This window comes from Lagenorhynchus albirostris, chromosome 6, assembly GCF_949774975.1.
Source record: "Lagenorhynchus albirostris chromosome 6, mLagAlb1.1, whole genome shotgun sequence".
NCBI classification, from domain to species: domain Eukaryota; kingdom Metazoa; phylum Chordata; class Mammalia; order Artiodactyla; family Delphinidae; genus Lagenorhynchus; species Lagenorhynchus albirostris.
This window is the reverse complement of record NC_083100.1, coordinates 88,557,417-88,572,434: the sequence shown is the minus strand read 5'-3', so window position 1 is coordinate 88,572,434 and position 15,018 is coordinate 88,557,417. Positions and strand designations below refer to the sequence as shown.

At 34.7% G+C, this 15,018-nt stretch overlaps 1 protein-coding gene across 1 annotated transcript in view; it reads right to left on the bottom strand.

Annotated features, from left to right (window-relative positions):
- The window catches only part of LRP1B (LDL receptor related protein 1B), a 1,442,028-nt gene that overhangs the window by 721,220 nt on the left and 705,790 nt on the right, over positions 1-15,018 (bottom strand). The window contains exons 16-17 of the mRNA XM_060151186.1: positions 4,532-4,672; positions 232-357 (exon numbers count right to left, since the gene is read on the bottom strand). Coding sequence (XP_060007169.1) covers positions 232-357; positions 4,532-4,672 — 267 coding nt within the window. The remainder of the gene's footprint in view (positions 1-231; positions 358-4,531; positions 4,673-15,018) is intronic.

Below are 15,018 nucleotides of genomic sequence, written 5' to 3'. Positions count from 1 at the left end.
TATGAATAGATAAAGTGCCAGATTACTTTGGAAAGCAGAATCATACCCAAAGATTAAGTAGAAGAAAATTTGTATTCTAGCCTTTGTGGCATCAAACTCTGAATTCATTTACTACTGCAAAAATCAGATCATCAGCACTAGGAAAGTCAGCTTAGTTCAAGGCATTGACCTGCATTTCTATGGAGACTAACTTTGGAGGAGATTTATGTATATATCCAAGCAAACATTTACCTGCACAAGTTTGATTGGATTCATCTTCATTACTTCCACAATCATTAGCTCCATCACAAAGCCATCTTTTGGGGATACAGCGATTATTCTTGCATTTAAACTGATCATCAGGACAGCTATGATTGACTGGGGTGAGGCAGGGAGGAGAGGAGAAGTAAGCTGAACAATTTAAAACTGGATAAAATTATGATTATTTTAAGTAACAGTCATGGAAACTTTATGGTAATTATAATATTATAGTATAATTAATCTATATCTTCTGTCATTCACTGTCTCATATTTTATACAAAATAATAACATTCTAGGCTCTGTTAAAATGTAGTAGTTTTACAGAAAATATCAAGGAATTAAAGTTCAGATAAAAGGGAATATACTCATTTTTCATGTCTTCAAGTAAAACCAACTACATCCGCTAAGTCTCTTTTCCCGTCACTTATCACAATAGGCGATTGAACTTCAGTTTTACCAAAAACATTGAAAATTAACCTCAAATTTTAATGTGGAATGCAACAAGTATGTGTCAAATAATTTAATCATATATCAGAAATATTTGTGTTTTTTTTAAACTGCACATCCACTTCTTGAAACATTAAATAAGCCTAATTTTGTTATGTTTTGCTCAATGTTTTCTGGGACTGGAAAGAAAATTCGAAAAATAAAAATGCATCACTTGTGACCTGGAGTTGATGCTAAATATAAGATCCTGAATAATTTTAATAACAAAAATAATCATCATGAGTCTTTTCCCCTAATATAAACAAATAAACATGCACCCACAAAATATACTGAGGACATGACCAACCCTCATATGGGAAGCTGAGCACAGCTAAGGATTAAATCTCCAATATCTAAGCACAACAGGAGGCCATCTTAAAGTTAACCTCCTGTGATTACTTGTCCTGCTTTCTGGAGGCTAAATTCCTAACTGAATTGACATGATCTTCAGTATTTGTTTCATCACTTCAACCTTCTTTCTGAAGTAATTTTCCTTGTGCCCAGTAGTTACACTTCTGTATGATAAAAATAAATGTTGGTACTAGTTTTATTTAGAATTTGAAAAATAGCCATTTTATCATGCTATTGCATAGAAAGTGTATTCCTTTCTAGTCAGTTTCTACAAAACACTATTTATTTAAAGTAGCCTTAGTGATAAAGTGGTTTTATCACTTTTTGGAAGTTTTTATTCATACATAGTAAAAAATAAATAAATAAACAGGAAGAAAGGGCCTTATGTTTTCTGGTATTTGAGCATGATTAACATTTTCTACTCACTTCAGGGACTTTAGCAAGAATAGCTGCTCAGGAGGATCAAAGTCATCCAATATATTAGAGGGTCAACATTTTAAAGTATTAACATTATGCATGAGCACTTCAGTGAAGCTTGATCAAAGACCTTGCAATTTTCACAGTGTTATAAATAGGAGGTTAAAAAGGAGGACCAAATACAATCCATTGTCTTGTGATTTGGAGTTGAGAAGTAAAATGATAACAGAATTCAAGGTCGAAGCTTATGAGTACTTAGAATAAAAAATAATCCCCTGAAATGAATTATGCAGTGCTGAAATATTAACCATGGAACCCCAGGAATCTAATGCTGCTCAGAATCAAGCATGTTTAAAGAAGACACCATACTGCTGGGAGGTGGCCAGAGATGTTTAGCTTTCCATTGCCCCATGTATTCAGTCATTCATTCATCCACATGCTAGTTGCTGTTCTAGACTCTGAGACTAAAAAGATGCTACGTCATAGTGTGTCTCCTCAGGAAGTCTTCTCATCTATTAGATGCATCAAATAGGTAAGCATAAAATTGCAATATGGTTTGGCAACTACCATAATAAGAGAATATCCAAGAGATGTTTAACTCAACTGGGCTGTATCGCGAAGGAGATATTTGGTGTTCAAAAATGACTTCCCTATGGAGGTAATGGTAAACTACGGTGAACATCATAACTGGGAACAGACAATGCAATATCACAGAAGAAAGAGAAGGACATTTTTTAGAGATTTACATGTAGTTCAACATGACAAGGACAAAGAGGCTAACTGGATACATGATAGACATTTAAAGCTAAAAACGTAAATGTGAGACATAACATGAAGTACTTTCTGTGGAGTCAACAGATTTTAGAATTTATCTTGTTGGTTATGCAGTTATTGAAATGACAAGATTAAATTTCATTCTACAAATATCACTCTGGAAGCAGGGTGGGAAGTGGGCTTTTTAGTTAAGGGAAGAATAGTGGCAGGAGTAACAGCAGGGCACCCACTGCATTCATCTCAGGTAGGAGCCTAATTTATGCAGTGAAGATTTAGACGAGGTAAGGATAAAACATTAATTACTTAAGAGGTAAAAGAGATGAGATTTATTGATAGAATTGAATATGGACTATATGTAAAGTAGAAGACACCAGGAAGAGGCCATGGTGTAGGTTTGGGTGATGTGATAAAGATAATGAAAGAAAAAAATATTGACTAGGAATTTTAATATTACAGTTAACAGTAGTAATGCCCCCTCTACTCATAGAGGAGATGAGTTTCTTTATGAGTTGATGAAAAGAACAATCACAGATAACAGGGACCTATAGGACTGATTCCTAAATACTGGGATGCAATATTTGTGCTCTATTTGTGCACTCTGTGACTATGCAGGGAGCTGATACGCAGGGAGCATTCACTGTAACCGTGAGTAAACACTGTGAGTCATGAGGAATGAGGCAATTAATCTAATGAAGGGGTAAGCTGGGGTGAAGTGAGAGTAGCATCGACATATATACACTACCGAATGTAAAATAGTTAGCTAGTGGGAAGCAGCAGCATAGCACAGGGAGATCAGCTCGGTGCTTTGTGTCCACCTAGAGGAGTGGGATAGGGAGGGTGGGAGGGAGGCTCAAGAGGAGGGGATATGGGGACATGTGTATGCATATGGCTGATTCACTTTGGTGTACAACAGGAACTAGCACAGCATTGTGAAGCAATTATACTCCAATAAAGATCTATTAATAAATAAATAATACATTGTTAGTGTTAAAAAGTAGGGGAAAAAATCTACTCTTAGATGAAATGCTCCTCCCACTCCAAAATTTTTGGCTAATTTTATCAATTTAGTATTTAACATTTTACTTGTGGCATACTTTATAGAGAATAGATAGGAATAGGATTGAAAATAAGAAGTTCATAATGTTGAAGTCAGAGTCCATGTTTGGAAATTAAGAGAAAGTAGTATTAGATTTATGTATTAATTACAATTTATGTATTATGTATTTTTATACAATTTGAAAATATTTTTAGAAGTCCATATTCTTGGAATTTTGTCCCCAAATTGTATGCCATAGATGCTCAAACCAATTTTGTTCATTCTTAACAAGGAATCTTTAAAACTTTATTTTTATATTCTTGATTGAAATAAAAAGGAAAATGGAGGGTTGCCAATGAACTCTCAATTAGTTTAGCCACTTTAACTGAAAAAATGTATTAACTGAAAAAAAATCATTTTCTTTTAAAAATAATATATATAAGTCAAATCGAAAGACAAAAGATAAATGTCACATACCTCTCTTCATATAAAAATATTTCATATCTCTCAAAACCATTCAGGTAGTGATTCTTCTCAAATGTATTTTCAAAAGTTTACTTAATCTGCTTCTCAAATTGTTTTCCTTCCATATTTGTAGGACATTTCTTCATCCCTACCAGAAATATGAAACTATTCCTATTATAGCAAATGATAAACAGCTAAATAGAAGCTAAAGGGGAGAAAAATCAACCCTTTAATTTCTTTAACAGTCTGAGTGTCCCTATGTGTTTCCTACTATGTACTGAGCCAGTGAAGTTAGGTAATAACATATTCCAAACCCATGTCTGTTTCCTTGGATCATCTTCAAGGCTCTGTTGCCAAGGAGCAATGGAGTGGATCGTGACCTTCTGTACCAGTAATTCTGCCTTGGGGGAGTTTAAATTGATTTTCCACATCTTTAAATTCAGAGATCCGAAGGGTCTCCTATAGCAACCTTTTAACAATGGCACGGTGGCGCTGACAGCACAAAATAGGAAAGAAGAGAATTTCTGGAGCAAGCAAAATGGTAGTATTCAAAGATGGGGAAGGATGAGAAAAACAGTGCTTTAAAACTATGCAAAGGAGATAATCTAAGGTCTAATCTCTATACGAAAGGATGACTGAAAAAAAAAAAAAAAGCTAAGTTCAATCTGCATGAATGATATTTTTAGATTTTCCCAAACTGCTTTGATAGTTCACACACTCAAAGACTTGGAAAGTTTTAACATAACTTGAAGGAGAACATACAGCAACTGACTGAATCTTCATCACTTCCATCTAGACAGTCATCATCGCCATCACATTTCCACCGAGCTTGGATACAGTGTCTGTTTCTGCAGCGAAATTCTCCAGCTTTACAAATGTGAGGTAATTCTTCTCCAGGATTAACTACGGTTAAAACAAATCCAAGGTATATAAACACTACTAGATACATTCAGTTCATTAAAATGTAAATTTTGTTATAATAACAAAATACTGATCTCATTTCATTTTATAGAGGATATGAAAACATCTCAACATTGTAGTGGCAACCATCTCTGGAAATGAGAAAATTTTAGGTTTTCCTGACAATAATTATTCTACTAAGAATTCTAAAAATACATTTTAAGCAACTGTCTCCAAAATAATAACCACAATAATACAATACCATCTTATATTTATGTTGTTAGTAGTTTTACTTTTTAAAGAGCTCTTATTCATAGTCTCAGCTGATCATCATGACAACCTATGAAGAAGGCACGGCAAAGAATTTTACTACCTCCACCTTACACATAAGTACACCAAAAACTAATCAAAGTGAAAAGACAAGGGAATAGCACACAGCATTGATGGCTGTATTTACTTCGCTGGTCTGCAAGTGGAAAAAAACAAACAAACTCAGCTGTGGTTAAGTATTCAAGGAAGTATTAAGTTAATCAAAATGATTATATACTCAGAATCTATGTTCCATATATCCCATGTTCTCTGATCAAATGTTAGGAATTCCACTGATTGGGATTTATTCGCAAATTGGAAGTGTTGCTATTCTTCTGTTCTCTTTGAGTGGATTCAGTAGAGTCTGAAAAGTGAAGGGAATGTGGCAATGGTTAAAGTAAATGATTTGTATTTCTTGGACTGAAAAAGGTGTTGAATTATCAAAAGCTGGTTTATTACTAGAAGAAACAGAAGCCAATTTTTCCACCCCAGTTCTGATAGCCTTCAGCTTTATCTTCGGTAACTGCTTAGGACTGATGAACTGTCACAAAACCTATATGCACTCCAATAATAAGGAATAACGAGAAAACATATGTGGCTTTTCCAGAACACTCTGTGTTTCACTCCCTTAACCCTTACATTTTCCCTGCTGCAAAGAATGGAAGAGGGAATGTGACTCTGAACCATAACTGCAGAGAATCTGCTTCAGAGAATTATGCGTGGGGCTGGGCAAGGAAACGTGTCCCATATAATCCAGATTCTTATTTAAGGCCTTAAGGGTGAAAAATAATCAGTGTGGTGAATGAAATATTCAGTTAGATCAAAGGTAATCCTATGTGTCTTCTGTCCCCTCTCAGACAAGCGGACACTGTACACAGGAACTGACAGTAATTTTTCCTAACTGTTTAATCTTTTTCAACAACAAAATGCAGAAGCAGCAATTTCTCTAATGCTGTCTTTCCGTAAGGTCACTTGAAAGTAACAAATTTTGTAAATATACATATTATATATATACATATTCCTGTATATACATATTCATATATATACATATTCAGAGAGAGAGAAAGAAAGAGAACAAATCTCAAATAGGAAATTGCAATAAATAAAAACAAAAATGGGAGATCATTGGGTCTCCTATTCAACCCCAGGGTGCCTTTTTATAGCAGCAACTGGGAATGAGTATGGGACTCAAGACAAGGTGGAGGTGTAGAGACTTCCCTGGTGGCACAGTGGCTAAGAATCCGCCTGCCAATGCAGGGGACACCAGTTTGAGCCCTGGTCCGGGAAGATCCCACATGCTGCAGAGCAGCTAAGCCCATGTGCCACAACTACTGAAGCCCGCATGCCTAGAGCCCATGGTCCGCAACAAGAGAAGTCACCACAATGAGAAGCCTGAGCACCGCAACGAAGAGTAGCTCCCGCTCGCCGCAACTAGAGAAAGCCTGCACACAGCAATGAAGACCCAACGTAGCCAAAAAATAAATAAATCAAATCAAATTAATTAATTAAAAAAAACCACACACATTAAAAAAAAAGGTGGAAGTGTAATCTGGGATGTGTCTGACCATCTCTAGCATCAAGCTTTTCTCTCAAATCTCTAGAACTGACCATTGATAACATGCAAATTTCCCTTATTTTGAGTTTTGTTTGTTCAATTAGACCTTAAGATCTTTGAGGGTGGTATAGTTTCTTTTGACTCTATATAAGCCCAACTTAGAACTGGAACTAGTAGTTTGATTACTTTCTACTGTATAATTATTAAGCCTAACAGTCAATAGTCTCTCAGTGTTTTTTAAAAAAATTTCCATCAGACGAGAAACCTGATTTGAGATGTCACCAGCTTCCTCGCCACTTAAGTTCAGCTTTAAGATTTTCTGTAGTCTCTCTATAGTTTACTCCAAAGAAATAGTAAGTCAATTCTGTTGTTGCATAGCTTGAGGATCGAAAAACCCAAGAAACCATTGATTCTCTTCTGATAACAATCCTACCAATTTAAAAGGCTTAGCTTTCATGGGGTCATTTGATCAAATAACTCAACCCACAGTTGTAAGGAATGATCAAAAGTATCCATATACAAGAGTGAAATTATAGTTTCTTCTAAATAATTATATCTATATTTAAGAAGATTCGTTTGTCTACGGAAAGACAAACTACCCTAGAAAATTGATATTTCTAAACTAAATATTCTTTAACATAATCAATTTAGAGAGAAGGTCTCTAAGTCTACTTAGGTTTCAAATGTTTTTCAAGTGATATGTCGATCATTACGGAATAAATGCAAATAGGAAGAATTTCCAAACTTGCTTTAAACATTGTTTCAAATGTATGTGAGTGGTCAGTTATCTTTAAATGTTTGCTCATATAAATGTGGAAATTTTCAAAAACAGATGACAGTGATGTCTAAGGTTTCATTCACGTTTTTCGTCATAGGTTATGAATAATTGCTTGAGAACCAGTAGAGCTTACCTCCTGAGATAACTTTTTTATATCTACTGCATCTGATAATGATTTATATCAATGTCATTCAAACATATCAATATCACTTGTAACAGCAGTTAGGCATTGCTTATATCTGTAATAAGAGATGCATTAAAACATATACAAATATTTTTGATGTTTGTCTACAATTATTCTAACCCCTGTAATTTGTTGGAGAGGCATTTCTCCATGGTGTTTCTACATGTCTTGTGTCAGCTTTTATTCTGGACTTTTTTTCAAGGATGTTTATGCAGCTAACAGCCTTGGAAGATCGAAGTAGAGCTTCCTTTCAGAGCAGAGAGCAAGTCTGTTTCTTGACCAGGATAGTAAAGGTAATGTCCCTCTGCAGGGCAAAGGTTGGTCCTCACATGATGTGGAGGTGGGGTAGGGCAAGAAGAACCAAGGTGCACATGAAACTTCAGCAACCTGCTTTGCCATGAGTAATAAAATCCTTTGTGTCTGATCAAAGGATTGAATGTCTTCTGTCCAAATTTATGAAACGCTGGTGGGCTAACACGCTAGATTGCAATTAGGGGAAAATTTAAGACCCTTCATAATAGTAAAGAATTTTTTTAAGATACTGGATTCTGATTTTCAAAGTCTCCCAGGGCATTCAGCATCAGCCCTAACCCAAGTCTCCCAGATGGAATCAGTCGTTATATCACAGAGAAACCATGATATCAACGCTGCCTAGGTTTGCTCAGGATACATACATAATGATAAAAGACAGGTTATTTTTAAGCCGGCAATGTCCATTATCACAATAAAATTTAATGTGATAGGTGATAATCTGGATAAGATGGCAGTTTAGACATCCCAAAGCATGGTCTTTTTCTCAGCGTTGACCTAACTGTGGAACATCATCTATCATAAGACCCTAGCTGATGGCCAGGCAATCTATCAACTTTTGCAAGAATCAACAAGATGATGAAGCAAGTATATCTGGCATCATTAAAAGTGGGAATAGCATTCATAAGAAAATAAGATTAGTGTTCTGTACACCTTGTACAAACTTCTATAAAGGAGTTATTTTATAATTAACTTTCACACATCTAGTTGTTTTTATGAGGTTTTTGAAGGTAGGAAGGATAATGCCACATACAGAACAGAACAGTGCCTAGAACAGAACTAGTTGTAGAGATGTTCAAAATTATTTGTTGCCCAACTTACTGGAATTGACAGAGACTGATCATTCTACATTACAGCCATTATTGTAATGAGAGATTCTACCTCTGGAGACTGAATAAATACTTCAGGAAAACACTATTACTTCAACTGGCTCAGCAGCTAATGCTCTTCTCCTTTCACCCAAGTACATGAATGGAGTTAGCTTAATTTAAGGGAAAAAAGACTGAAATGTAGCTAGAAAGAAAGAAAGAGTGATAAAGTTCCCCGCCAACCAAGAAAGCAAACATACAGGAAAAGCTCCATGTATGTCTCTTGCTTCCAGTGCTTAATGTGACAGAACCCATATTGCGCTTGGGGATGTAGGCACAGCCAGAAAGCCAGAAACATTTCCATATATTAACAAATGCTATTCTTACAAGCTTTGCTTCAGAGTCGTACTTTGCACTGTGAATTTGAAAACTGAATTCAAAACCTGTAATTCTACAGCCAGGGTCACTTCTAGTAAAAATATTACAACATTATCTCACCAGGAAGAAAACTGACAAAGTAATAAACAATCCTTTAATTTAACCAGGATCAGAAATAAAATGACATGAATCATGGCACGCCTGGCAAGGAACTGCCAGTTCTCACACATCCTATGATGCCTGCTGTTAGAGCTGTGGAATTAGAAGGTCTCTGCAGGACTTGTCAATACACTGCAAAGGGAAATATGCACTCTAGAATTAATTATTTTCTTTGGTAAAAACTGCTAGAGTGATTGCTAGAGCTAATGTCGAGATTCAATGAGGTAAATGAAGAAACCTTGCTAATAAACCATTTTTATTTTATTTTAGCTTTGAATCATCTATTTGGATCTCAGCCCAGCGACTGGATTTAATAACGTATGTCCCTGGCCTTGTTTTAATAAGCTGTGGTGCCCATGAACAAGTGTCTATATTTCTAATTTTGCTTTTCTTCTTTTCAACCTCAGTGTGGTAATCTATTCTAAACTGATTCTTGTCTCCTCTCTCAATTGATAATTTGCTCTTGACTATATCATCACAGCATTAGTACCAGGACAAAAATAAAATAAAGTTTCCCTATTGTCCTTATATGTTTCATATTATGATATGTTTATTTGCTTAACAAACTGTATCTTGCATTTTGGGAGTACAGAATTTCTTAACTATCCCTTGATATGAGCAGGGAAAGAGAAAAACCTAAAAGAAAACTTGAAGTTGTAGTTTGCTGGATGACTCTGGATAAGATTGCCTATACTGGAAGGCAGCATGAAAAATGCTGCTTTGGTTTCGGAATTTTCTCCTTAGACCATAGCAGGATGACGTTTCATTAGATAGAGTGGTCTTCTGAGCAGCAAACCTAAGTGGCACATAATCTTCCTACGCACAGAAGGCCACACATATTCATCTGGATGGGGCTTCTAAACTTCTTACTGCCTTAAACTTTTTATTACACATTAGACTGCATATATCCTAGAACATAAGGCTTGTCACAGCTGAACAGATAAATGGCTCAGCCATGGTGGAGCACTGTTTTTGACGAGTAATGTATCTGGTGTTCCAGAAGGTGAAGGAGGTCACAGAGTACCACTGACATATAACTGTGCAATGCTACCCTTGGATGACCAATATTTGGGGCAATGTTTAAGTTGCTTTCTTGGGACTAAGGCATATTGAAAAGCTCTGTTCTTTTTCTTTTTCTGTCCAGGCCACTAAAGAGGCATTTAAAGAATTACTATGTTACTGTCTCATCACTCTAGACAAAATTATGCTGCTATTTTAAAAGAAATAGTGACTATCATTTTTTTATTTTTGTAGGAGCTTAACTTCCTTTCTCAGGATTACTCCTGTCCTCATTTATTAATTTTCTATGCTATGTGATTTTTTCCCTACAAAGGCATCAAGATAAATTAAAAAAAAAAAACTCACTTGATAATTGATCAACTGGCTTTCCATATGCTTCTCCAGGGCAGTAAGTTTCCAGTGACTATGCTACACCAGGCCTCATTTCTAATTATGAGAAGACTTGACCATGACACACGAAATTCACAAGGACAAAGAGTCCAGCCTACTCTCATTCTTGATTCCTTCCAGGCATGGCATTAGAATACATCCTCAGTCAATCACGTAACATGCCAATATTTTTCTGCTGGGTGAATGCCTCTTCTGGCATTGCCTTCTGCTACAGGTTCATTGAGAAACAACCGTTGGTGTTTATTTCTGGCGTGACCATCTGCCAATGGGTTTTTGTTCATTTGATGCCAATTCACTGAGGATGACTGAAACCAGGATGATCGTATCTCAGTGGTCGCAACATGTATTTTTGTTTTGCTCACATATTTAGATTTAATCCAGATTAAAGAGTTAATCCAGTTGAGACCAGTTCACAAAATTATAATCTAGCCTGAACTAAATCAGAAGCCCAGAGAAATCAACATTAATGAGAGGTGAGTGACACACTGATATCTGTTTTGCACTATACTCTGCAACCACAAACTCTATTTGTAGTCCTTTTGCACTTTAATTTCCTCATCTGCAAACTAAGGCTGAAATTTCCTTATAAAAACCTTTACTAATGAATAGAAACTGGAATAATTTATATGAACACACTTTGACTTCTTTTCAATAAATGAGTTACTATAGTATGTCTCTTGATTTTTCCTATTATATTTGAAAGGAACCTAGACAAATTGCATGCCATATTAAAAATCTAGTAAAAATTTTGACAACTAAATGCAACAATAAATTCTCAAATAAAAACTCACCTGTTTTTGTTGATTTAACATTGTTTAGTGTAACGACTATAGGTAAAACAATCTTCTTTTTTAATCCCTTTTTTCTGCATTGGGATTAACTCAGCAATGAATTATAAGTATTAAAAAGACACCAAGAGTCTCAGAAAACTTTCCTTTAATTTTCACCAGATATATAATCACATGTGAACTATCATAACAAATCTCCTAACATCAGCTACATGACCAATATTGTGTACAGTATTTCTTTACAAGCCAAAAGCCACCTAATTTTTATTTACACAGAGATATGCAGTGATAAATCTTTTGTATAATCAATCTCAATATGCACATATATATGCCAACTCATAAGGAATCTGTAAATTTTTAACGGGGAATAAGAATGAAGGTAATAGGAAATATAATTTGGAGGCAAACAATACAAGTAATTATAACTCACACAACTAAAATTAAAGAACTAATTAGAAAATTTAAAGAGTAAAAACCATCTAGATATTAGTACCTGATGTATAAGCTCTCCCTCCAAATTCCCATGATGAAAACAAAGATAAAGAACGAAAACTCACAAGATCCTTGAGAATTCAGCCTCTTGATTATTCTATTGACACTATCTTAAGTGAATTTTGACGTTTTTGCAAGACCAAGACGACTAGATTTAAATATTCAATCAGAAGCCTCTCTAAGTTATACCACTAGAAACTGAATAAGCTTGTCTATTTTTAGGTAGGGAAAAAGGCCCTTTGCTCCTCCAGTACTGACTGTAAGGTCTGTGCCTACCACAAAAAGGAGATACTGCAGTGTTACTTTCCATCCTTGAGAGGAATTCTGGTGGTACAGCAAAGGCAGGATGAGACCTGGTGGAGGTCCACAAAGGTTACTATCTGTGTGTGTATGTGCGTCTGTATGTGTGCATTTCATCTGTTCAAATGTCAAAATCATTCAGTTGGAATAGCAAAGGATCTCATTTTGTACCAGAAAAATAATCTTAGAAGAATCTGTGGGAGAAATTAAACTATGAAATGTAAACATAAATCATACCATTTATCCTGATAACTAAGATAAGATTTAATCTACCAGGCAACTGGACAGACTTTATGCTATTCAAAGCAATGCTTAGCTTAATCCCTGTCTATTCCCAAACTATGGGTCTTGGTAGATCTCCTCTCTTCTGATGCAAACAACAACCAAATGGAAATTACTAAATAATGCCACAGAACAAAGGAAGGGATACCATCTGATGAATCGAAGCAAGTACACTTCAGAGAATTACTTTCTACAGGAAAATATATAGGCAATTTTTAAAATACTACTAATAATGGGAAAAAAACCTTGCCCACAGGTAACATTCATATTTGTGCTTTGAAGTATATTATCTCAAAATCTAATTAAAGAATATTTCTCGAATTTTGAAGAAAAATTTGTTTGGTCAACAATTAATATCCAGAAGAATTGCTATTCACATATAAAGGCAAAGGAGACATATTTGGAATACAGAACTCTACAATATACATTTTTTGTAGTCATCTTGAAGAAGTTATTTCAAATTATACTCCATCTATCCTATACATCAGTGAAAATTAATAAACGATGAAGAACTAAAAGTTTGAGTACTAACCAATACAACTAGTGAAGCACTGATCCAGGTCTAAAAGAAAATATTGTAAAGTTGATCAAAAATCTATAAATGTTAAAACATCTTTAAAGAGACTTACTGTTTGATAATTCAAAATAATATTCCTTGTCAGAAATCCTAAATTATAATAAGAACTGAAATTAAGGAAGATGAAGAGAATGGAATGAAGGAAGCCAAAGTCCTCATCTCAAATAGTTGAAACTCAAAATTATAGAAATAGAACTTAATTGGTGATATTATTCCAAAGGCTTAAAGAAGATGAGAAGATATAACAAACTAACCATGGACAATACGGTCAAATACAAAAGGAATCATAAACAGTACAGTAACACACAAATAATATATAATAATGTATCAGAAATAATACCATACATCAAGTAGGAAAAGGTGACAAATAGCTTAAAAAGCAGTCATTAAAAATCATATTTAAAAAAAAACATTTAGTTACATGGTAAAATGCTTATGCTCATATTAAGTAAAATAAGGGACAAAATAATTTATATTAGTACGATCCAAAATTTGTAAAGTATAACACAATTAAGAGTTCAATCACCAAAATGAAATAATTTAGGATCTAAATTCCAAATGTTCTACATACTAATTACATGAACTTCTAAAAGTTATTAACCTCTCAGTCTAAATTTTAAATCATAAAATGAGATAGTAATAGTATCTTCCTTATATGATTATTGTAAGGACTAATGAGAATCATGAACCTTTTTTTTTAAAATGCCACATCCAGTATAAGAATTCAATAAATGTTAACTACGATTATTATTAGTAGTAGAAAAAATAATAACTTCTATGATATATAATTATAAAGATCCCCATGAAAATGTCCTAGAAGCTTATTGTTGAATAATGGCATTATAAATAGATTTTTCATTAATGTTTTTATATTTCTCAAATGTTACTATTTATTAAATCAGCTTTAGAAATCCACATTAAAAAAATTTTTTAGCCACATCTTTTCTTCTCTAAAAGAAATAAGACATCACAGATAAGCTGAAGTCTTCTTTGTTACACTTATTTCTTCTTCTGCCTCCCAGAGACATCATTATAACTAATGGAGAAATACATGAAATATTTATTCAACAGTTTGTGATGGTAATTTTATGTGTCAACTTGACTAGGCGACCGAGTGCCCAGATTTGTGTCAAACATTACTCTGTTGTGTCTGTGAGAGTGTTTTTGATGAGATTAACATTTGAATCAGTAGACCAAATTAAAGCAGACTGCCCTCCCTAATGTGAGAGGCCCTCATCCAATCAGCTGAATAGAAAAAAAGGCCTACTTTCCTGCAAGTAACAGGAATTCTTCCTACCTGATTGCTTGAACTGTGACGTTTTGGTTTTGGTTTCGGTTTTCCTGACTTTGGACTCAAACTGAAACACTGGCTCGTCTTGGGTGTCAGGCCTACCAAGCATTCAGATTGGAACTACACCAATGGCACTCCTGAGATTCCAGCTTGCTGACTGCAGATCTTGGGACTGTCAGCCTCCGTAATGGCAAGAGCCAAAAAAAAAATCTTCTTCTCTGTCTCTATATGTGTACCTCTTATTGATTCTGTTTCTCTGGAGAATCATGAGTAACACACAATTCAAGATTAAGTCATTCCAGAAATATTTATATTGCACTCAATATATGCATGGCATTGTTGCTGTCATTGTGCCTAAGGGACATGATGTGTGTAGACAGGACAAGTTTCAAAAGGGTTACATTGGAAAAGCAAGATGAAGTAAACTGAGGAAGGTCGGCAAAAGTTAATCAAGTGCTTTTAATCCAGGTCAAGCAATTCAGTTAGTTCCCTATTTTGATAAAGTGTAGAAATTCCCCGGAAGTCTCTTATTGCCTCCTTTCTTGCTATTCACCACCAAGTATAGATAACTGAGCTTTCTATGCTATTTAAAGTAATAAATATCTATGTAACCAAGAACTATGCATTTTTACTTACAACTACTGATGGTGAGGTTCCTTAATTTCAAGAAATATTTTCTTCTGTGGCACATACTTATTTATAATTTTCACTAAACTAGATGGAGCAGT